At 43.5% G+C, this 23002-nt stretch overlaps 1 protein-coding gene across 1 annotated transcript in view; it reads left to right on the forward strand.

Annotated features, from left to right (window-relative positions):
* LTBP3 (latent transforming growth factor beta binding protein 3) overlaps positions 1–23002 on the forward strand; it is a 65682-nt gene that overhangs the window by 27636 nt on the left and 15044 nt on the right. The window contains exons 6-18 of the mRNA XM_069965305.1: positions 3300–3422; positions 4362–4520; positions 6346–6570; positions 7628–7647; positions 9536–9599; positions 11589–11684; positions 13496–13624; positions 14849–14980; positions 16505–16633; positions 19250–19378; positions 19460–19588; positions 21047–21214; positions 21579–21662. Coding sequence (XP_069821406.1) covers positions 3300–3422; positions 4362–4520; positions 6346–6570; positions 7628–7647; positions 9536–9599; positions 11589–11684; positions 13496–13624; positions 14849–14980; positions 16505–16633; positions 19250–19378; positions 19460–19588; positions 21047–21214; positions 21579–21662 — 1587 coding nt within the window. The remainder of the gene's footprint in view (positions 1–3299; positions 3423–4361; positions 4521–6345; positions 6571–7627; positions 7648–9535; positions 9600–11588; positions 11685–13495; positions 13625–14848; positions 14981–16504; positions 16634–19249; positions 19379–19459; positions 19589–21046; positions 21215–21578; positions 21663–23002) is intronic.

Consider the following 23002-nt stretch of genomic DNA (forward strand, 5'->3'; position numbering starts at 1 on the left):
CTGTGGTTTGGTGTAAAAAAAAAAAGTACACTTTTGGACAAAAGTTTGCAACTTTTTACAGGTAGCACCTCCTCACACATGTAGTCAGTTAAAGGGGTACTCAGGAGATTTTTTTTTATTATTATTATTATTAATTGGTATCAGAAAGTTGTACAGCTTTGTAAATTACTTCTCAATCTGAAGCCTTCCAGTACTTATCGGTTGTTGTATGTCCTGCAGAAAGTGGTGTTTTCTTTCCAGTCTGACACAGTGCTCTCCGCTGCCACCTCTGTCTGAGACAAGAACTGTCCAGAGCAGGAAAGGTTTTCTATGGGGTTTTCTGGACACAGGACAGGTGGCAGCAGACAGAACTGTGTCAGACTGGAAAAAATACATCACTTCCTGCAGGACATACAGCAGCTGATAAATACTGGAAGAATAGAGATTTTTAAATACAAGCAAATTATAAATCTTTATAACTTTCTGACAACTGTTGATTTAAAAACTTTTTTTCCCCTCCAGAGTACCCCTTTAAGGCCAGTTTAGAACTCACAGCACATTTATTATTGGAGATTCTGGTTATTCTTGCAAATTCTAGTGCAAATTTACTCCAGTCCGGAACACACTTAAAGGGGTATTCCAGCCAACTCACTTTCTGTGCAGCTCTGCTGCCGGAAGTCTTGTACTTCTTGTAAGAACGCTCCTATCCCAGTGCAGCCCTTATAGCTATAACAATGACTCATTATAACCTTATAATATATATTTTTTTCCATCTTATTTACAATTGGTTTCAGTTGGAGCTTTTATCTTCTGCATCTGGGATGCCTCACAATACAACACCGACCACTGGGTGCAGCCCCGTCCTCTGCTCTCCGGAAGGTTAATCTGAGCTGACAGGCCGAGCAAATAAAATAAACTTAGGTTGTAAAGAAGTCAACTTGGATTAGTGTAAAGTAGAGCAGAAAGAGGGACGTCCGTCTGTCTGTCAGAGAGAGCTGTGGACGGCATCCAGCAGCTCCTGAGCACGTCCGCTCTGCTGCATATATGTACTATAGTTAATGGGGCTTTCCCACAAAAATATTTATCTCTACTATTGATAACTATTAGGGCCCTATTCCACCGGACGATTATCGTTCAGATTATCGTTAAATCGTTCGAATCTAAACGATAATCGTTCGGAAGAAATGCAGTTAACGATTAACGACCGAACGAGAAATCGTTGATTGCTTTATAAGACCTGGACCTATTTTTATCGTTGCTCGTTCGCAAAACGTTCGCATTGAATAAGACGTCGCAGTAGATACAAACGCAATAGCGAAGAAATAACGAAGAAAAAACTATCGCAAATACGATCATAAGTAACGATGGAAATGAGTGAACGTTTTAGGTCTTTCGCAATAGCGGTCGTTTGAGATCGTTAATTGTTAACGAATATGCGAACGATAATCGTCCGGTGGAATAGGGCCCTTAGATCGCCAGGGGCCCCACCAATGTGGACACCATGCGGAGAGGAGGAGGTTGGATAGTGGGGGGCTCTAGTATGATAAACAATGAGTTTACTCTATGAGAAAGTGCTTTATCATACACATTATTGGTGTCTCACAAAAATTTTATAAAGATGGCGAAATGGAGCCTGCAGAGAAAGCTGTGTGCTTCCCCCTGCTGGCTGTAGCGGAAACAACAACAAGTTAACAAGTCCTGTGTCAGCTTCCTGAAAGGAAATACAAACCCTAACCAGAACCCTAAACTAACACCGATTCATACCAGGACTTTAGAGTAGTAGTGCCACAGGCCATAATCCTCTAAACTATTGCAGACCAGGCCCTAGACTAGACAGCCAAAATACAGACCGCAAAAGTTGTTATGAGAGATGGACATTCACTGCTGTATCACATCTTTATGCTGCCAGGACTGAGACTCTCAAAAGGCAGTAATAAAGTTACTAACATTAGATTTTTTCCAGGGACACTTAGGCTTTGCCAACGAGGGGTGTGGCCAATTATGGGTGTGGTAAGTGGGGGCATAGCCTATTATGGGTGTGTTTTTAGGGGTGTGACTTGTCAACGGTCTTGATTTAATTTAAAATTATACTACATTATATTGACTACAAGATGCTGGGAAAGCTGGGAGACCTCCACTCTGCTGAGTATAGGATGCTGGAAAGCTGGGAGACCTTCATCATGCTGAGTATTGGATGCTGGGAAAGCTAGGTGACCTCCATCATACGGAGTACAAGATGCTGGGAAATCTGGGTGACCTCCATAATACTGAATATAAGATGGTGGGAAAGCTGGGTGACCTCCATCATACTGATTATAAGATGGTGGGAAAGCTGGGTGACCTCCATTATATTGCGTATAGGATGCAGGAAAAGCTGGGTGACCTCCATCATACTGAGTACAAGATGCTGGGGAAGCTGGGTGACCTCCATCATACTGAGTACAAGATGCAGGAAAAGCTGGGTGACCCCATCATACTGACTACACTACAAGATGCTGGGAAACTGTGGTTTCTGTATTTTCATAATTGTTGCTGTCAAAATTGCCCCCCTACCCAAACCCCCCCCCCCCCCCCCGGCAATCCTCATTGGGGCACCAATGTAAATATAATTATTATAATAATAATAACAACATCAACAAACACACATACAGTACTCTATGTATCCTCTATGTATTCCTGTATATGTCTCTATGTGTACTCTCTGTACTCTGTGTATATGTCTCCTCCTGTATATATGTATCCTCTATGTACTCCTGTATATATGTCTCCCCTGTATATACTGTAGGTATCCTCTATGTACTCCTGTATATATGTCTCCTCTATGTACTTCTGTATATGTCTCCTGCTGTACATGTGTATCCTCCTGTGTATGTCCACTCCTGTATAGTTATACCCTGGATCCCTGCAGTACACCATCTTCTCTTTCCTCAGGCTCCTCTAGCCAAGATGCACCAGTGACAGCTGGGAGGAGAGAGCGGACTCTAGTGGCCGGAGGAAGAATACTGCCTGCAGCCAAAACTGAGACTGGCAGTGCAGTTAACTATAAGCCTCATAGGTTTATAGTTAAAAGCATAGGGGCGGGCACAGGGGACGGGGCTTGCCGGGACATAAATTTGCTGGGACTGTCCGTTTAGGTAGACATCTCTGGTGTACAGTGCCTATAGAGTCAGGAAATGTGCTCTATACTAGAGATGAGTGCAATTCAAACATGCTCAAGTCTGATCACCTCTACTCTATAACTGACCTTTTAGGTATTTACTGTAATGTAGGTGTATACGCTGTAGTCAAGTGACATGTGACAATTTCTGGTCCTCCAACAGATATAAATGAGTGCAGCATGCAAGGGGTATGCCAAAATGGGGAGTGCCTCAATACGCAAGGAAGCTTCAGATGTGCCTGCAAACACGGATATGTCTTCATCTCTTCTCAGATGCGCTGTACACGTGAGTCACCTACTGTCTATGTGACTGGTGCCATTAGGGTATTTGGGTACACTCCTTTGCATGGTCTATTTTGCCCCTTGTAAGACACAGTCTAGACAAAGTCTACCTTTTGCCCCTATTAAGCAGTTGATGTGGTTGAGAGTCAAGAATTTGCAAACACTGGCGGGGGACGCTTGAAACAATGCTTCCTCTGTGCTAAGCCCCACCCACTTGGTAAGTGCATCACAGAATGGCAAAAAGTCGCTTCCCCCCCCCCCCCCAAAAAAAAAAAATATATATATATATATTTTTTTCTGTTCTGTACCAAGGCTTCTTTAAAGGGGTACTCCAACGAAAATATTTTTCTTTCAAATCAACTGGTTTCACAAAGTTCCATAGATTTACAATTTACTTCTATTTAAAAATCTCCAGTCTTCCAGTACTTATCAGCTGCTGTATGTCCTGCAGTAAGTTGTGTATTCTTTTCAGTCTGACACAGTGCTCTCTGCTGCCACCTCTGTCCTTGTCAGAAAGTTTCCAGAACAGGAGAGGTTTTCTATGGAGATTTGTTACTGCTCTGGACAGTTCCTGTCTCGGAGCAATGTCAGATGGGAAAGTATACACCGCTTCCTGCAGGAAATACAGCAGCTGATAAGTATGGGAAGACTTGAGATTTTTAAATGGAAGTAAATTACAAATCTATATAATTTTCTGACACCCGTTGATTTGAAAGAAAAACATTTTCGCTGGACAATCCCTTTAAGGATGGATAATGGAATTATACTGCTGGCATGCCTAGCTTCAGACTCCTCAACTCCAGTTTAAAGGGGTTATCCAGGATTCAAAAACCATTACCAAATACAGCCTCGGGTGTATCTTGATGCCATTCTGGGGAGCCCTTCCTAATATCACGTGTGTGATTTGATCGTCATATATAATAACAATCATTTATTCTTATAGAGGAAAAATCTGACGTGAAAAGTCTGTGCTACAGGCTTATAGGCCAAGAGGGACAATGTCAGCACCCTATCTCTATTCGGATGACCCAACAACTGTGCTGCTGTAGTGTCGGGAAGGCTTGGGGTCCTCAGTGTGAAGCTTGTCCTGCTGAAGGAACAGGTAGGAATAGATGGAAACTAGAGAGGAGCGCATGCTCCAGTCTGTCCGAACCCGGAAGTTTCAGCATTTGATTCCCAGTGGCTGAAGAAGTTGTATGCAGCTCCAAGGGTCCTATTCCACGGGCCGAGCAGGGCCCGATCAACGCTGTAAATGAGCGCCGATCTGCGCTTGTTTACTGGGCCTATTCCACGGCCCGACAATCGTTAGCGAGGACTGCAGGGGCATCGTTACCTATCTCTTTGCAGCCCTTGTTTCATAGATTACCTATCCAGGCGCAGGTCTTCTCCTTCTCCCGGTCCCGCGCCGCTGCAGCTTCGGAGCGGCCTGTCTGAACTGACAGACTGCTCAGCCAATCACCAGCTGCGGCGGTCCTTGCCAGTGATTGGCTGAGTGGTCTGTCAGCTCAGACAGGCCGCTCCGAAGCCGATGCTGCCGCACCGGACCGAGAGAAGGAGGAGACATGCGCCGGGACAGGTAATGTATGATGTTTGTGAAATCGTTGGTTGCCCGCCGTGCCCGCTATTCCACATAGCGATGCGCGGGTGGCGACCGATGATTTTAGGTTTAAACCTAAATGAACGATCAGCTGATCTCTATTCCACGGAGCGATAATCGGCCGAATCGGGCCGATTATCGCTCCGTGGAATAGGCCCCTAAGGAGGCCTATGGCTGTATCCATGTTTTCCAAGACTCCCTAGGGCTGCATCTGCGCTGGACACTCCGCTGAGAGTAGTGGTAGATGGTAGTACCGGGTAGGATCCCGGTCAGCTGCCTGCCAGATGTTATGTCATGGTTATGGCACAAGGGGATGCAGCTAACCAGCAGGAACCTGACCATGCGGAGCCCGAGCAAATTCTTTGTTGTCCTTAGTCAGGGCACCAATAATTACACCAATGCCAAGGTTCAGAAACAACGGTAGTTGTGTATTTATTATAACGGTGGTAACTAGTAGCAACAGTCTCTCCGGATGCAACCGGGTATAAGGCAGACTTGGATAAGGCAGAGCAATGGGTGATGCTGCAATAGGCTGTGATGATAGCGTACTGAATGATGGGAGCAGTAGTAATACTAAGGATAAGATGCTGGGCGGAATGAAACTGAGATGAATACTTGCTGTTGACAATTAGAGAAGATGATGAGAGGAATGACTGAAGAACGGCACCCAGATCTTGGAGTTAGGATGGGAATCTTGAGAACTTGAGAATAGAACACAGCCAGGAACACTTCTTGTGGAGCTGGAGCAGCAGAGCACACGTACCACTCTCCTGACAGGGGAGAGAGGACACACACACAACCTGTCCCCCTAAAGGTGGAAGACAGTACTGAGTCAGACAGGAAGTCACATGGTATTCTCCAGCCAAAGCTCGATGGCCATTGGGGTTACCATGGAAGCAGGGGACACCATTAGGACATATAGGACCAAATATACATGAGAAGTACCATACTTGAACACTGGGGGCCGACATAATACCCTTAGGCACTGATAACTGAATATGCATACAAGAAATGAATGGAATAGCAGACCTGAACACTGAGAGGGGTGACACAATACACACAGTTTGCAGTGGACCATAGCTTTCCAGAACAGAACTGGCTATAATAAAGGTGCAGAGATAAAGTGACAAATAAATACTCTGTTCTGGGACACTGCACATCCAACTTCTTCGGCCACTGGTAATCAAATGCTGAGAATTCTAGTTCCTGATGGACTGGAGCATGCTTGAGTTGCGCTTATCTCTAAAGAAAACCTCTAAGAATGTTTCAAAAAGTGACCACTAAGTGCGCAATGGACAATACTAACTCCTCCCAATTCCTTTCTTTCCAGCCTCCTTTGCAGAGATTTGCCCAGCAGGGAAGGGGTATCACATCTTTAGTACTCATCATACTTTTATGATCCAGGGTCAAAGTGAAATCACACTACATTTGCAGCCAGATTTAGGCGATCAGCAGGTTATCCCTCCGAGGATGCCAGATGTGGCTCCGCCTCCAAACATCCCGGACGTGCCCCCACCTCAAAAGATATCAGACCTGGAGTCTAATGAAGGGCAACGTGAGTATCTTTTCAAATGTACATAATAGTTCACTTTGGTAGAAAATGCGATTTGATCGGTATACACTACAGATGAGGGAGCATGCAGAAAGTGCGGGTTCGTATAACTCCAATGAGGGCCGGCGTCAGCACAGGGCTTACCTGGGTAAGCGCCAGGGCCCACAGCACCTCTAGGGGCCCAGTGTTCCAATGTTCAGCTCGCTCTCTGTAGTGCAGGTTGAACGCTGAACATCAAAAAACACAGGGGACAGAGCAGGACCTGCACAGAGAAAGGAAAGGGTGAAGGACCGGATCACATGACCCGCAGGTCCTCAACCTCACAGTGTAGAGAGCAGCTCGACCGGGACAAAAACTGAGCTGTAAGTGCTGTGCATCAGTGTCAGTCAGTGTCTGTTTCAGTCTGTCAGTGTTAGTCAGTCAGTGTGTGTGTCAGTCAATCTGTGTCAGTCAGTTTCAGTGTATGTGTGAGTAATGTGTGTTTGTGTCTGTTAGTGGTGTCTCAAGTTATTGTGCATAGTGTATAGATGATGGGTGCATAGTGGATGGATGAGGGGCAGGCTGAGGCTCATTTCCCCGAGGGCCCGCAAAAACCTAGACCTGTCCCTGACCCCAATGATGTTCATTTGAATCCCGCTGCCTAAAGAGGGTGTATGCAGCCCTAGGACTATATTTTCCAGCAGTCCTCCGGCCGGCATCCACCTCCCCTAAGCAGCAGGATTCAAATGCTGACCATTCAGGCAAACTCTAGTATACACTCATCAGCCATAACATTAAAACCACTAACAGCTAATAACATTCTCTACCTTATGGCAATGGCATCTGTGGGCTGTATTTAGCAGCAATTGAACAGTCAGGACTGGAGTTGATCTACACTAACATCTCAGTGCCAGATACCAGAGGACACTTTCAGAGGTCTTGTTGATTCCAGGCCTCAACAGGTCAAAGCTTTTATGGTAGCACAAGAGAGGCATTTTACATTGTATGAACATAGAAGATCACATATTTGTATGATCAGCATTGTGGCAGCATGTACTTATACTTATCTTTTATATTCTAGGCGAAGTAACTGAATCTAATGTAAGTATTATTATATGACTTTTTAATAACAGGGATGATGAGCTGTAAAACAGGATCACATGTCATAGTGGTTATCCGACCTTATAGAATTGATTACCTGTTTACAGGACATGATAAGTCTATGGATTTCTGTGAATCTGTATGGCTTTCTGAGCAGAGCCGAGCAATGACCGGCACACAAACAGGCACATCCCACAACTGGGTGCTGCTGCCCATTCATTTTAGTGATCCGTGGGGGTTTCAGCACCTGGAAAAAACATTGGAAATGTAATATTTTTTTAAACTATATACCATTGAAAGATGCTTCTTTTTCCACATAAGGGTCCCTTCTTATCCTCTCTCCTTTGTCTATGGAGGGGAAGGGGGGAGGGGTGACAATCATGGCTGCAGCTTGCATTAAAGAGTCACTGTCGTATATATATATATATATATATATATATATTATTTTTTTTTTTTTTTTGCAGAAATCAATAGTCCAGGTTATTTTAAGAAACGTTGTAATTTGGTTTATTAGGCAAATGTGCCATTATCTGCATTCAAAAAGACTTTTCCCAGGTCCCCCCCCCCTCTTCTCTCTCATTCACTGCAAAATATTAGGAAATGTGACTTGTTGCATTAGACACAACCCAGTCTGTTCTATAGAGAGGGGAGGGGGGAGGTGGGAGTTAGTCGGCAGCAGAGAACAAAGGATTACACAACAGGGAGGTGGGTGACAGCGGTATTCAGAGGTCTGAGAGGTCAGTGCTGACTGTCAGAGGAGATAGCTGGGTGATTAACTGTAGATTAACTCTTTGTTGTCCTGTTTTGGTGCCTCATCTCTCTCCACCCCTCCCTGCTCCATAAGCAAGCCATGAAGACAGGGGGGAGAGCTTCAAACTGTTTTTTAGTGATAAAAATGCATTTTTCGGCTAATAAACCCAACTACAAAGTCTCTTAAAATTGCCTGTACTATTGATTTCTGGAAAAAAAAAATTAAAAGACAGTGACACTTTAAGTAATGTATTTTGAATTACCCCAGTGCTGGATCCTGGATGCATGCTGCTGCTTCTGAAAATGACAAAGCACCTAGTCTCCCCCCGCTTTGATGTTGACCCTTTAAAGAGTCCCTGTCAGTAGGTTTAATGCTTTCCTATCTCAGGGAAGTATAAAGTATTGACAGAGAAGCTGAAGAGAATGATGTATCACTTGCATTGTTCTGTGCAGCTGATTCAGAGAAATACCGAATAACATGGACAATAAGTAGTCCTCTCCATTATGTGTGTAAGCGCAGTAGTCCTCACTATTCATGGGAAGCAGAAAACTCCGCCCACCAGCTGCTGATTGGCAATTATCTATCAATGCTGTGTATAGGCAGCCAACTGTCAATTAGCAGCTAGAGGGCAAATTTACTGTCGACCCCGTCCTCTTTTCCCGCCACCATTTTGTGACGATGTCGTCACAAGCGGGGGGTGGGGGGGGGAGCGGGCCTGGTCATCCTCTTCTTCCCCGTCTTCCTTTAGAATGAATGGGAGCGAAAAGGCTGGAATGCATCACATGGCTTCCAGCTTGCTCAGCTCTGATTGGCTGAGCAAGCTGGAAGCCATGTGATGCGATCCAGCCTATGAAAAGGCTGCCGGTGCGAGCGCATCGGCAGCCTTTTCGCTCTTATTCATGCCGTGGGACCCCGGAAGTGAGGAAGAAGATGAAGACGCGGACGGGGTTGACGGGGATCGACTTAGGAGGGATGGTGAGTATAGGGTCTGTGTCTGTTATCGTTTAAATGATGCTGTTATATTCCAATATTTACAAAAAGGTCCAGAGCTAAAAGCTAGCATGTAGTACAGCAGGAGATCTGTATTGTGCTGTATTGTCTATTGTCGCCATTTACACTTTTCTGCTCAAATTTCAGCTTCCAGCATTCAGCACAAACTCAGAAGAAACGTCTTTACCTTCTCTGATTCCACAAAAGCCTGGTAATAAAAGTCACATTAAATCTTGTTTCCAGTTATTTGGTCAAAGCTTCTATTACAGATGTGTCAAATGTGCTTGTAAACCAAGGCTAAAAGGGTATTACTAGCATCTAAACGTGTGTTTAGGTGATGGGAAATGCAAAAGAAAGCAATTTTGCAAATGCATTGTATTAGCAAAATTGCTTTCTTTTGAAGTGTGGCCCCTCTGTCTCTCTGTCATGTTGACAGTGGCTGCCTAGAATCCCGACCACCGCTATTAGCTTTGAGCGAGGTGGCCAGGCAGTGATGAGACTGAGGGTTGGGAGCTAGTAAGTATATTTTCACTTATCCTATGTCTCCCTCTTACTGTCTTCAGGGCTTGGATTGCCTCTGGAGATACACAGGGTATACACTCCGGCCGGGATCCCTAGTGGCGCTGTAGAAAACTGACATGTCAGTTTTCTGCGGCCGCTATTCAATAAATAGTGGCCGCAGAAAACCCTGTCACTGCACACTATGGAGTGAGCGGCTCTGGCCACACGCTCCATAGTGTGCAGTGGGGAGTTATGATGCGGCCGTGCTAAAGATACTGCAGTACCGGTCAAGATGATCTTTTCTGAGACCAGCCATTCTTTGACCTGGCCGGGTCACGGAACGGCCGGTCTCACACTAAGTGTGCACATAGCCTATAGCTGTATCCAAGTTTTCCAGGACTCCCAAGGGCTGCATCCAACTTCTTCAGCCACTGCTAATGAAATAGATTGAAATACACAGTACTGTATATAAGAATATACAATACATGGGGGGGGGGGGGACCCTGCCCTATATAACCAGACCTATTGAGATGAACGGGACAACCTGTTGTACTACAACTTCTTATAATTCTTGCCCTCCTTCTTGTTGGATCCCCTCCAGTGCTGCACCACATCCAGCCCTGGGATATTTTGTAGGACACCCATCCTGCTGAATATGTCATAGCACATTGTTAGATAAATGATTTGGCCTGTCTTATACTACGAGAATTGCTGTTTACACATAGTAAAAGTAACTGATATTTAAGACGATGGGTAATCATTAGGAGCTCTTACAGACATGCCCAGCTTCTGAAACAGCAAACTCTGCATTTTAACCCACAGTGGAACATGGTGAATTGATCCAAATAACTGGTCCAATCCATAGGTTTATTTGAGACAAAAGGGAATATTGCTAAGGCTATGTTTAGACTCTGTATGACAACAGCCGGTGTCAGAAAAGATAATCTCGGATGATCTTTAGTGCCGCTGAGTGCGGGCACATCCGTGCGTGCCTGCATCCAAATTCCCCGCTGCTCACAATAGAGCGTTCAGCCGGAGCAGCACGCTCCATTGTGTACACTGACGGTTTTCTGCTGCCACTATTCATTGAATAGTAGCCACAGAAGCCTCAGTTTCTTGCGGTGTCACTATATATATATATATATATATATATATATATATATATATATATATATATACTGCTCATATATAACAAATGCTAGCAGTGTAATAACAGTATCGACTATCAGGCCATGTACACATGGCGTAAGAAACCGGCCGTTCCGGCCCGCAGAGTTCTGATGCGGGTGCATCAGCGCGCGCCCGCATCAGAACTCACCAAAGCACACTATAAAGCGTCCGGCTTCAGCCGCTCGCTTTATAGTGTGAACTGACTTAGCTTTCTACGGCCACTATTCAATGAATAGCGGCCGCAGAAAACTGACATGTTAGTTGTTTGCGGCGCCGCTAGGGGTCCCGGCCGGAGCGTATACTATGTATAACCCCATAGACAGCAAGCCAACTTATTTTTTCGTATTAACTACGGCAGTTGTTGCAATCGGCAACAGTGGCCGTAAAAATACAAAAAAATAAGTTGTGTGAACATAGCCACATATAATAATGCCAACTATAATGATCACACATGTAATGCCCATAATATGCCAGGAGGACATCGTGATATCGTAAATTGGTACTTATATACTGTATATCCAAATTTCAGCACTTGCTCTGGAACCCACAACTGTAGCCGTGAGAAAAATACCTGCCGAGTATGACACACGAAGTGCTGCCGAGATTGCTCCCACACAATTGACAGGTAAGTGATCGTTGCTTTTTGGAACATAAAGTGGTTATTTTGTGGAATAACATTATACTTTATATATATACCCAGCAACCGCAGATTTTCCAGTCCAGTTCCAAAGTTTTTCAGCAACTGTCCTATAAGACTAAGACAACACTTGGCGTATAAGACGACCTTTGACTCTTGAGAAGATTTTCCTGGGTTAAAAAGTAGTCTTATACGCAGGAAAATACTGTATTTATATATTATATAGGGAATGTATTGGCTAGATATTACTGAAACATGCTTTTATCTGATGCTTTTCAACATTGCCTGCTAGCATTTAGATGTATGCTTTACAGCAAGACCCATGGACATAGACACCATAGACTGGCCCTAGACCCCAGACACTAGAATTGAAATATTTTCTGAACATGCTTTCTGACCTGGGAGGGGGGGCCTTCATATACTGTATTTACTTCTGTTATCTATACACTGGTGTCACCTTCTACTGTTCTACTGTTTGTGATGATAAGGAGGGGCACTGCTGGAAAATGATCTGTACAGAACAGGAAGTCTCAACTAAATATAAGGTCTAGTGAGTGGAACTAAAAAAATGAAAGATTTCAGGATTATTTTATAATATAGGAAATTATATGTAAAATTCTTAACTATGTTTAACATAAAAACTTTATTTAGACAGTAGGTCATTTTCTGATGACTCAAGTCCCATACCCAAAGATTTTTAGATTGTGTATTATATGTGTATTTAAGAAAATAAAGCCTTGTATGACCTCATTGTACTCACCCTTCCCCCAGTAGCTGTGTCCTATTTGTTTTATTGTGTGTTGTCCCAACTCTACAGCTTCCTTTAGCCCAGCCCAGTACATGCCAATATGAGCTATATGGGTGACCTATAGTCCCAATGGGAAGGGGAGCAGGGAGAAGAAATAAAACAGCTGGGCCAATACAATAAACAAATACGTTACACAGTAAAAAAAAAAAAATTGATGGCCATGGCATTTATTGTATTCCTCAGGAAATACCAATTCTGTACCACCTGTTTGTATGGCTCTGTGATGTGCTGTCCCTCTCTTATTCTTACTAGAATTACTGTATATGACTCAATAACCAACTGGGTGTTACCAGCTGGGGGCGTGTCCCTACACTGTCTGGGGGGCATGTCTCTCAAATGGTAACACCCAGTTGGCTATTTAGTCACACATTTCTAGCAAGAATAACAGAGGAATGGTATATCACAGAACTATAAAAATAGGTGATCCAGAATTGTTGTTTCATGGATATTGCAAGGATGTGCTAAAACAGATAGGTCAGGAGTGGTGACAGGTCCTCTTCAACTCTAATGTTATCTCCCAAGAAAATTTATGACCTAAGAAGAGGTCACCAATGTTTGATGTTTGATAGGTAGAGATGAGCCCTACTCGAGCATGCCATAGGCCATGTTTTCCAGGTCTCCCCATGGCTGCATCCATCATAGTCAGCCACCGGTATTCATATGCCAAATGATGAGTATTGAGTATGCTCGAGTATCACTCATCTCAGAAACCCATCAGTCAGCAAATCATAAGGTATTGGTGCTCCAGCGCACACCATCTCCTCAGTAGTATATACAGCCAGAGCCACATGCGTGTGAATCTAGTTGTGCTGGTATTGCAGCTCAATCCCATTCACAACCCCTTCATTTTTCTAACTGACAGGATTCCCAGGGTTCAGAATGGCCACTGAGTAAACAATGGTGACCTAGTGAAAGGATAAGCCTTGGAGAACCTCATTACCTCCTAAATGATGGCTTATTATAATTAATAAAATGTCTCTTTCCACCCTAGAAACCGATGAGTGTAAGATGATCAGGAACCTGTGTGGACATGGAGAATGCATCTCAACCCCTACAGGAGGGTTCTACTGTATCTGTAATCCTGGCTACTATCAGGATCCCGAGAAGAGGGTTTGTGTAGGTAAGTCACTCAGTTAGAGATGAGAGCAATTCGAGCAGGCTGCAGTGTGATTGCTCAGGATGTGGTTTTAGTGGCTCAAAAAGTTGGATTCAGCCTTAGGGAGTCTGAGAAAACATGAATACAGCCTATGGCCTATATCCATGTTTTTCCAGACTCCCTAGGGCTGCATCCAACTTCTTCAGCCACCACTAATCAAATGCCGAATGATTGGACTCAAGCATGCTCTAATTGCTCTAATCTCATTCAGTAGGCTTAGCTACTGATTCCTTCCTTTTGCAAGCTGAAATAAGGCTCAGTGATATGTAGGATGTTGTAGTACTTTCTCTGAACACAATATGGAAGTATTTTCAACACAGACATTAATGGGACCGGCAGCTATGTGAAGAATATAGATTTCTTAACCTGCCTGGCAAGCCAGCTGCCAGACGCCTTTCCTAGGTGCAGAATACATGGAGAGGAGGCCACCACACTCAGCAAAAGCAGCGGAATTCCGCGGAGGAATCCCGCCTGCCTACGTGTCTCTACAGGAGGGTTTGCGTGCCTCTGCTCAAATTAACATGTCGATTCTTTGAGCAGAGAGTGACAGAAGCGGAGGCCTGTGAGCCCTCCCATACAGATACTGAGGCAGGCGGGATTCCGCGGCAGAGAGATCTATTTATTGAATATACTGTGGCTAATTAATCAATTGACCAATACTAAACCATAAGGCCCCGTTCCCACTGAGGAAAGGTAGCGGAATTCCGCGACGGAATTGTCCGCCGCGGAATGCCATTAGCCTCCCGCTCATAATGGGAGTCTATGGGAGGTGCGCGCTCCTGCCCTGTCCGCGCTGAAGAATGAACATGTTCATTCTTCAGCGCGTACAGAGCAGGAGCGCGCGCCTCCCATAGACTCCCATTATGAGCGGGAGGCTAACGGCATTCCGCGGTGGACAATTCCGTCGCGGAATTCCGCTACCTTTCCTCAGTGGGAACGGGGCCTAAGAGGATGTTCATGTTTAAGCTTTTTAGTGAATGAAAGGCCTAGTAATAGATTATATACATCAATAAAGAAGCTTTCAGAAGGTTTACTGTAGAATTTTGTATTGTGTCTTTTTGACTGTTAGGGAAAAAAAAGAGCAAAACCAATCTTTAAATTATTAATGCTTTATTAGGATATATTAAGTTTATTAACACTTTACTCCTCTTGTCAGATCATGGCTTATACTGTGTTTGTACATCTTAGATATTGATGAATGTAAGAGCGAACCTTGTGGACTCGGGAAGGGGATGTGTCTGAATACGGTGGGCTCCTTTAACTGTCACTGCCATCATGGATACAGGCTAAACGTATCACACGGACAGAGATCTTGTGTGGGTAAGAAAGTGTATTGCCTTTATTCTCTTATAGTCAAGCTGTCATGTAAAGGAAGCTTTTAAAGCGACTCTGTACCCACAATCTGACCCCTCCAAACCACTTGTACCTTCGGAGAGCTGCTTTTAATCCAAGATATGTCCTGGGGTCCGTTCGGCAGGTGATGCAGTTATTGTCATAAAAATAACTTTTAATCCAGCAGGGCTGTGTCTAACGGCCGGGGCTTACATTTGTATATGCATTAGGCTGGCACCACCTCTATGTCCCTCCTCCCCATCCTCCCCCTAAAAATAAAAATTATAAGGCACTAAAAAACAAAACACCAAACAACAAATGACAGTTATTTTGCTAATGTAATGCATTTGCAAAATTGCTTTCTTTTGCATTCCCTATCACCTGACAAAAGTTTTGGTGAAGGGAATACTCCCTTTAAGGCTCCGTGCACACAAAGCAAAACTGACGGAATTCCGCGAGCCTCCCTGTCATAATGAGAGTCTATGGGAGGTTGTGCACCTCCTCTCTCCGCACTGAAGAATGAACATGTTCAATGAATTCTCTGCTGCGGAATTCCGCCAGTTTTGTTCTGTGTGCACGGAACCTAAGGCTATGTTCACACACAGAAAATAAAAACAAAATACGGTTGTTATTTTGTGTGAAAATAAAACAGGCGTGAACAAGTCAAAAGAAGGTCACAACCGTTATTCTATACTGCGTGTGCACTGATGTCCAATTTCCTATTGACTTCAATGGAGCGCATTATTATATTGAAAATACAGCTGTATTTTAAGTTAAAATTATGGTCGTATTTTAGTATTACTTTACTGTGTTTGAACATAGCTTAATAGAGGAAGAGTGTAGGAGAAAACTCTCTTCTGTCTCTGGGTATATTTCTATGTACATGTATACATGTATATGTATAGATTTTCTATTGCAGTAAGCCAGGGCTCCAAATCAATTCCTAGTTGTGCAACCAGTGTTGCGATACGGGATATATTTTTTGCAATTACAGGGGGGGGGGGGAGTTGAGGCAACAGGCAGTGGTTTCTGGTCACATGACCAGAAACGTCAGGTTAACCCTAGCCGTACGCTGTGTTCAACTTTTCATTTATATGGATTGATACAGCTTCAGATCCACATCACATACAAAAAATGTTAACATTCCCTTTATTTCATTTTGGTTTTGGCAAACTGTGTTACCCACCTACAAAACAGTTTGCTGCCATTGTCACAAAGAATACAGAAAGGTCAGAGTACTGTTACTAATAGTAAAACATAATAGATAATATATTCTCCATTAAAGCTTTGCCAAAGAATATGACCTATATTTCTTCCTGTAATTACAGTCCTCTCTCCGGATTTGCATAATGACTGTAACATAGATCGAGCCCTATAGAGTAGGTAGCACTAAGCACCAATAATAGCCAAGATTATTTGTAAGTTAATGTAATCATTATGTGGCCATGGACGTCAGGGTAATAATGGGACTCTTATATGTCATGTGTTATATATGTCTTTTCCCTCTCGCAGACGTCGATGAGTGTTCGCGCTCCGGGATGTGCGGAGATTCTCGCAGTTGTATAAATTTTCCGGGATATTATAAATGTGAATGTCAGACTGGATACAAAATAAAGAACAGGAGGCCATTAGTATGCGAAGGTGAGATGACGGCTGAACCTTCTGACCCTCTGAAAAATCTCATTTGCGGTTGATCAGAGTCACAGAGGATCCGTTCTGGAATTACTTTTTCTTATTAAGAAATTCCAAGAAGCTTTGGCAGTGGCAGGAAATAGACCTGGCCGGCAATATGACTTTGCTATCAGGAGGAAAAGGTAAAAAGGGTCAGATCCCTTTATCCCATATGTTGGCAGGAAATAGTTTCAAAGAACCTAACCTATAGTCCCTATAGCACGGGGGGCACTGAGGATGGAGGGAAGCTTCTTACCTTTATCCTCAGTGCGGTTTTCATGCTGTTAGGAGTTTAATCCAAATGCTAAGAAGGCATTTTGGCGCACTGAGGGCAGGACTACAACCCCCAGTGCACCGATTCACGCCCGGCTGGCCCAGTGCATATGGTGCACTGGGGAGGTAGTTCCGTCTCCAGTGCACTAAAACACCTAATTAGCATAAAGAGGAAACTCCTAATAGCACAGCAATGGTGCATAGGATGAAGGTACGAAACTTACCTTCATCCTCAGCGCTCAGTGTGCTATAGAAGATATCAGCAGGTAAGATTCTTCTTAGTTTCCCTTTAAAGTTGTTCCATAGACAACAGGTAGCTTCACACGTACCGGATAGGCAGTAGATTGAGGTCAGCTGGAGGTCACGGGGGAAGACAAGGCAGAAGTCACTTTACAGAAGTTGGGTAGCTTCACACGTACCGGATCCGCAGCAGATTTCACGCTGCGAGTTTGCGGATCCTGGTAGTGTGAAGTTGAATGGGTCACATACCCGCAGTGAAATTTCCACTGTGGATATGTAACCTGGCCCCTTTAACCGCCCCCCCCCCCCCCCCCCCCCCGCAGCCCCCGGCCTGGAGCATACATTACCTGCTCGGCGCCGCGGCTGTGTGTGAGGCTCTCGGCTCCCTTTAGTCCCCATCAGCCAATCAATGCTCCAGGCTGGGGGCTGCGGGGGGTTAAAGGGTCTGGGTTACATATCCGCAGTGGAATACAGATATGTAACCCCATAGACCTTCACACTACCAGGATCCGCAGCAGATTTCGATGCAAACTCGCAGCGTGAAATCCGCTGCGGATCCAGTACGTGTGAAGCTACCCAACTTCTGTAAAGTGACTTCTGCCTTGTCTTCCCTCGAGATCTCCAGCTGACCTCACAGAGGATAGTGGCCAAAAAATTAGAAAAAAAAGTGGTTGCCATAAGTGGTTGCATGGCTAATGCTACAGTATAATAGCCTTATATTCATGATCTAATATGGGATTGAGGCAATAGTATACCTGGTTACCACCAAGACACTCATCTCCTATCTGCAGGATATGTGTGGGTCCAACTAGAGTCCGTGCAATGAAGGAACAGGGATCCTATGTGCCCCTCAGGGCAGCTTCTATGTCTATCTGCCTTTCAGTTCAACCAGAGAACTCCTGATCGGTTTAGGTCTCAGCAGTTGTACCCTCACCGATCAGACAATTTTTGGTGTTGATTACATAGTTATATAGTTTTTAAGGTTGACAAAAGACAAGAGTCCATCAAGTCCCACCTACCCTCATGAGGCAGAAGGCAGTTGTCCCATCTCAGGAAGAAAAAATCCTTCCCGACTCCAAATGACTGGTCACTACCTATAGCATGCCTAGAAACCTCTCCCATAGATGTCAGTCAGTTATCCCTATATGATAAGCTTCTATGGTCCATGAGGTTTCTGTAAAGCAGATTATTAAAATAATGTGTCAATATCTGGTTTTAAATGTTTAGGTTATACTTTCCCATTAATGTAAAATGTTATTTACACAGGTGTTGAATAGTTTTTTGGGGGTACTTCGGCAAAAATTTTTTTCTTTCAGATCAATTGGTGTCAGAAATTTATATAGATTTGTAATTTAATTCTATTTAAAAATCTCGAGTCTTCCCATACTTACCAGCTGCTGTAGGTCCTGCAGGAAGTGGTGTATTCTTTTCAGTCTGACACAGTGCTCTCTACTGACATCACTGTCTGAGACAGGAACTGTCCAGAGCAGGAGAGGTTTTCTATGGGGATTACAAATCTATATAACTTTCTGAAACTGTTTGATTTAAAAGAAAAAGATTTTCGCTGGAGTACCGCTTTAAGGTTACTATTAAAGTGACACTGTCACCCCCTTTTTGCATTCTGACTTCTCTACACAGATGTAAAGGGTAATGTTGCAGTTTTCATACCTTATTTTATATCATAAGTCATGGTGCTTATTCCAGTAAAAAGTGATCTTTTATCATCTGCGGATTGTGCTACCTGGGTGGGGCTTTACGGCCGCAGCACCGCTTAGCCCCGCCCACATCTCCACCGTAGGTCCCGTCCCAAAGTGACTTCTTGGGCGCATAGGCCATGCACCCTCGGCAGCCATTGGTATGGGCCAACCTAGAGGGGGTGGGGCTTAGACATTTAGGCCAGCCTGTTCCAATGGCCTACTAGGGGGCGGGGCCTGGACGACTATGATGTCACAGAGCGACAGGGTCTATGGAGCTATTGTGGGCGGGGCTAAGTGATAAAAGATCCCTTTTAACTGGAACAAGCACCATGATGTATGTGTCCAAAAACTCACAATTTACTACAAATTTCTGCAGACATCAACGAGTGTATAACACAACAGCAATGTGTGGGAGGACAATGTATAAACACTGCCGGCTCCTTCCGATGTGTCTGTCCCGAAGGCTACAGAATATATAACCAAGGAATCCAACAAATCTGTCAAGGTACCTGTAATCTATATGTCTATGTTATGGGTGTGTGACTGCTGAGCATGCACTTCTAATGACTTATTTGCACCATTTTAGATATAGATGAGTGCTCTCTCTTTCCGCAAATCTGCTCCCCTCATGGCAGGTGTGAGAATTTGGATGGCTCATACATGTGCATCTGTGATGCTGGGTATGCACCTAGTGAAGACCAGAAGAGTTGTGAAGGTAAGGGTATATTATATATCAATATCTTATAGCACACTACTCTTACACTCAGATACCTGCTGTATGGTTATTTCTCTCCTATCAAACCCCTTCCTGTATTTTCATATACACTTATGTTAGAAGTGCAGTGAGGACATATGGAGAAGGCTCATTGGTGCTGTACCTACTCCATATACAGCGAAATTCAATGGTATATAATAGCTTACACTCACTGGCAGCTAGTAGGGTCGAACTTAAAGGGTTTGGCCAGTTTATAGTAAAAATTTTCAGTGTACAGTATTACCTAGTGTGCTCACTGTATATACCGACAGCAGCTCGCAGTGTACCTCATAGAGCTAAAATCAGACTGCCCTCCTCCAGGCTGTGCTGCCCTGCTCTGTGGTGAGTCTGTCCAGAAGATGGCCGACACGGAGGAGCATGTGACCATGACCCGCGCCCCAGTGTCCTCCATAGACATATACAGGCTCAGTGGTGGACACTGTGGGGTGGGGCATAGTCACATGCTCCTCCATGTCAGCCATCTTATGGACAGCCTCACCACAGGGCAGGGCAGCCCAGCCTGGAGGGGGGGAGTCTGATTTTAGTTCTATGAGGTACACAGGGAGCTGCTTTCAGTATATACAGTGAGTACACTTACTAATAATGTACTTTTACTATAAAGTGGCCAACCCCTTAAGGACTGTTCTTGACATTTTAACCCCTTAGATGCCACAGAGACTGTGGCATCTAAGCAGCTATTTGACAGGTACTGTCCCTGTCATGTCTCAAATTGTTCCTCCCACAACGTAATTTCGGGATGATCATCACTTGTCATGGTAGCCCAGAATTGTCAGGGCTTGTCCACCTCAAGTCCCAAAAAAACATGGAATAAAATGCAATAAAAAGCTTTATTTTTTAGTTTACCACTTACAGTTGTATTATGGCTTCTTTTTTTGCAGGACAACTTAATTTCACCCTAAAATATGTTAGTACTGTATTTATTCATATAAATCTTTTCAAATTCTAGGCTAAATAAGATGCGGTTCTGCTCAGTGATTGACAGCTCTTTACACACACTTATACTGGGTGCTGTCAATGACTTACTAGGACCGCCCAGTTGACTACTTAGCCCAGAATGAGCAGAGATTTACATGAACAAATGACATGTTATCCTGGAACTTCTCCCACAAAACCATATATCAATCTGCTCAGCTCCTCCTACTCTAATATTATTTTTTATTTTTAAATCGCCCTTCAAAGCGCTTCAATGTGACATGTTCCCTGTAAGTGACCGACATCAGAGTGATTTCCAATGTCAGTCATAGAGGTGGTGCCAAACATGGGGCCCAGCTTTGCAACATTTATAATATAAACAATGGCTGTGCAGGAGAAATCTCATTCACTATTTTCAGGAATTAGAATGAAAATTTTACTGAGAACTATCCGCTTCATAAGTTGTTTTTTTTTCCATTATTCCAGAAGTTTCTCGTGGCTTAGTTCTCAAAGACTGCTTCTTAAGTCTGGATGACACCCTGTTCTGCGACAGCGTTCTTGCAGTGAATGTCACACGAGAGCAGTGCTGCTGTTCCTTGGGGGCCGGATGGGGAGACCATTGTGAGATCTACCCCTGTCCCGTGCACAGCTCAGGTATAGTCTCTTACTATGTTTCTTTTCGAATCAGACATGTCATAAATGTCATATATTACCCAGACATGATGTCCAGCATGAACCACTTGATACGCATTCACTTTACACATAGGCAGACAGTATATAGGATATACTTTGGCTTTCCTTTCACCCTTCTATAGAACTTTATTAGATCTCTCCTATGGCAGCTACCAAGCTCATTTTTAGTAGCATAATTTCTTTTTTCATCCTTTATTTTGCTTTACACCTAGTTTCTCATCCTTTTTTATTTTCTTCCTATAAAATCCCAAGATATTGTGACCTAGTAACACATCATCCTATACTATTGTAATGGTATCTAACAGTAAATTTTACCTCCTGACAGCTGAGTTCCTATCACTTTGTCCGGATGGGATTGGCTTCATCGTCGACCTTGATATTATGAGTTACGGTATTCCCACATATCGAGGTAAGAGGATACCTCATTTCTAAGCGGACGTTCATATGGTGAATAGAACAAAATGAGCTTAATGGAAAATAGCAAGTATTTTATATAGAATTTTTTATATAAAAAATAGACTTTATTTCCTGTACTACAGTATTATATACAGAAATTGTTAAAAAGAATAGGACCCCATGAATGGAGGCACAAAAGAGGAAAATTTGTTAAAGTTGATTATATATGCAGCCACTAATATAGTGAATATAGGGGAAGCATCCTCTATTATCCTCCTGTATGTGTGTGTATATATCTCCCCATTCTGTGTAGGTATACAACTATGTATTATATACTTATTATCCTCCTGTATGTGTGTGTATATATCTCTCCATTCTGTGTAGGTATACAGCTGTGTATTATATACTTATTATCCCCCTGTATGAGTGTGTATATATATCTCCATTCTGTGTAGGTATACAGCAGTGTATTATATACACACTCATACAGGAGGAGGATAATAAGTATATAATACACTGCTGTATACCTACACAGAATGGAGATATATACTGTACACACTCATACAGGGGGATAATAAGTATATAAACACAGCTGTATACCTACACAGAATTGAGAGATATATACACTCATACAGGAGGATAATAAGTATATAATACACTGCTGTATACCTACACAGAATGGAGATATACAGCATATATATATATATATACTAGAAAATGTACCCGGCGCTGCCCGGGTATAAAGTGTCAGTGTGTTAATTAGATTTGTTCTAAGGTGCCCAGGAGGCCAAGCTAAAGGTATTGTTTCATCAGTTAATCGGTGGAATTAGTGTATACCTGTAGTGCATAGTTGGAGGGGTTCTGTATACCCACAATGTATAGTTTTTAGGGGTCTCGCATATCTGTAGTGCATAGTTGGGGGGGCTGTATACCTATAGTGTATAGTTGAGGGAGGTCCTGTATACCTGCAGTGTACAGTTGGTGAAGGTCCTGTATACCTATACTGTATAGTTCGGGGGTCCTGTATACCTGTAGTATATAGTTGGTGCTGTATACCTGTAATGTATAGTTGGTGGATGTCTTGTATACCTGTAGTTTATAGTTTGAGGGTCCTGGATACCTGTAGTGTATAATTGGTGGAGGTCTTGTATACCTGTAGTATATAGTTCGGGGGTCCTGTATACCTGTAGTAAATAGTTTAAGGGTCCTGTATAACTATAGTATAGAGTTGGTGGAGGTCCTGTATACCTGTAGTGTATAGTTTGGGGTCCGATATACCTGTAGTATATAGCTGGTGGAGTTCCTGTATACCTATAGTATATTTGGGGTCCTGTATACTTGTAGTATAGAGTT

The sequence above is a fragment of the Dendropsophus ebraccatus genome, chromosome 4 (assembly GCF_027789765.1).
Source record: "Dendropsophus ebraccatus isolate aDenEbr1 chromosome 4, aDenEbr1.pat, whole genome shotgun sequence".
Taxonomy (NCBI): domain Eukaryota; kingdom Metazoa; phylum Chordata; class Amphibia; order Anura; family Hylidae; genus Dendropsophus; species Dendropsophus ebraccatus.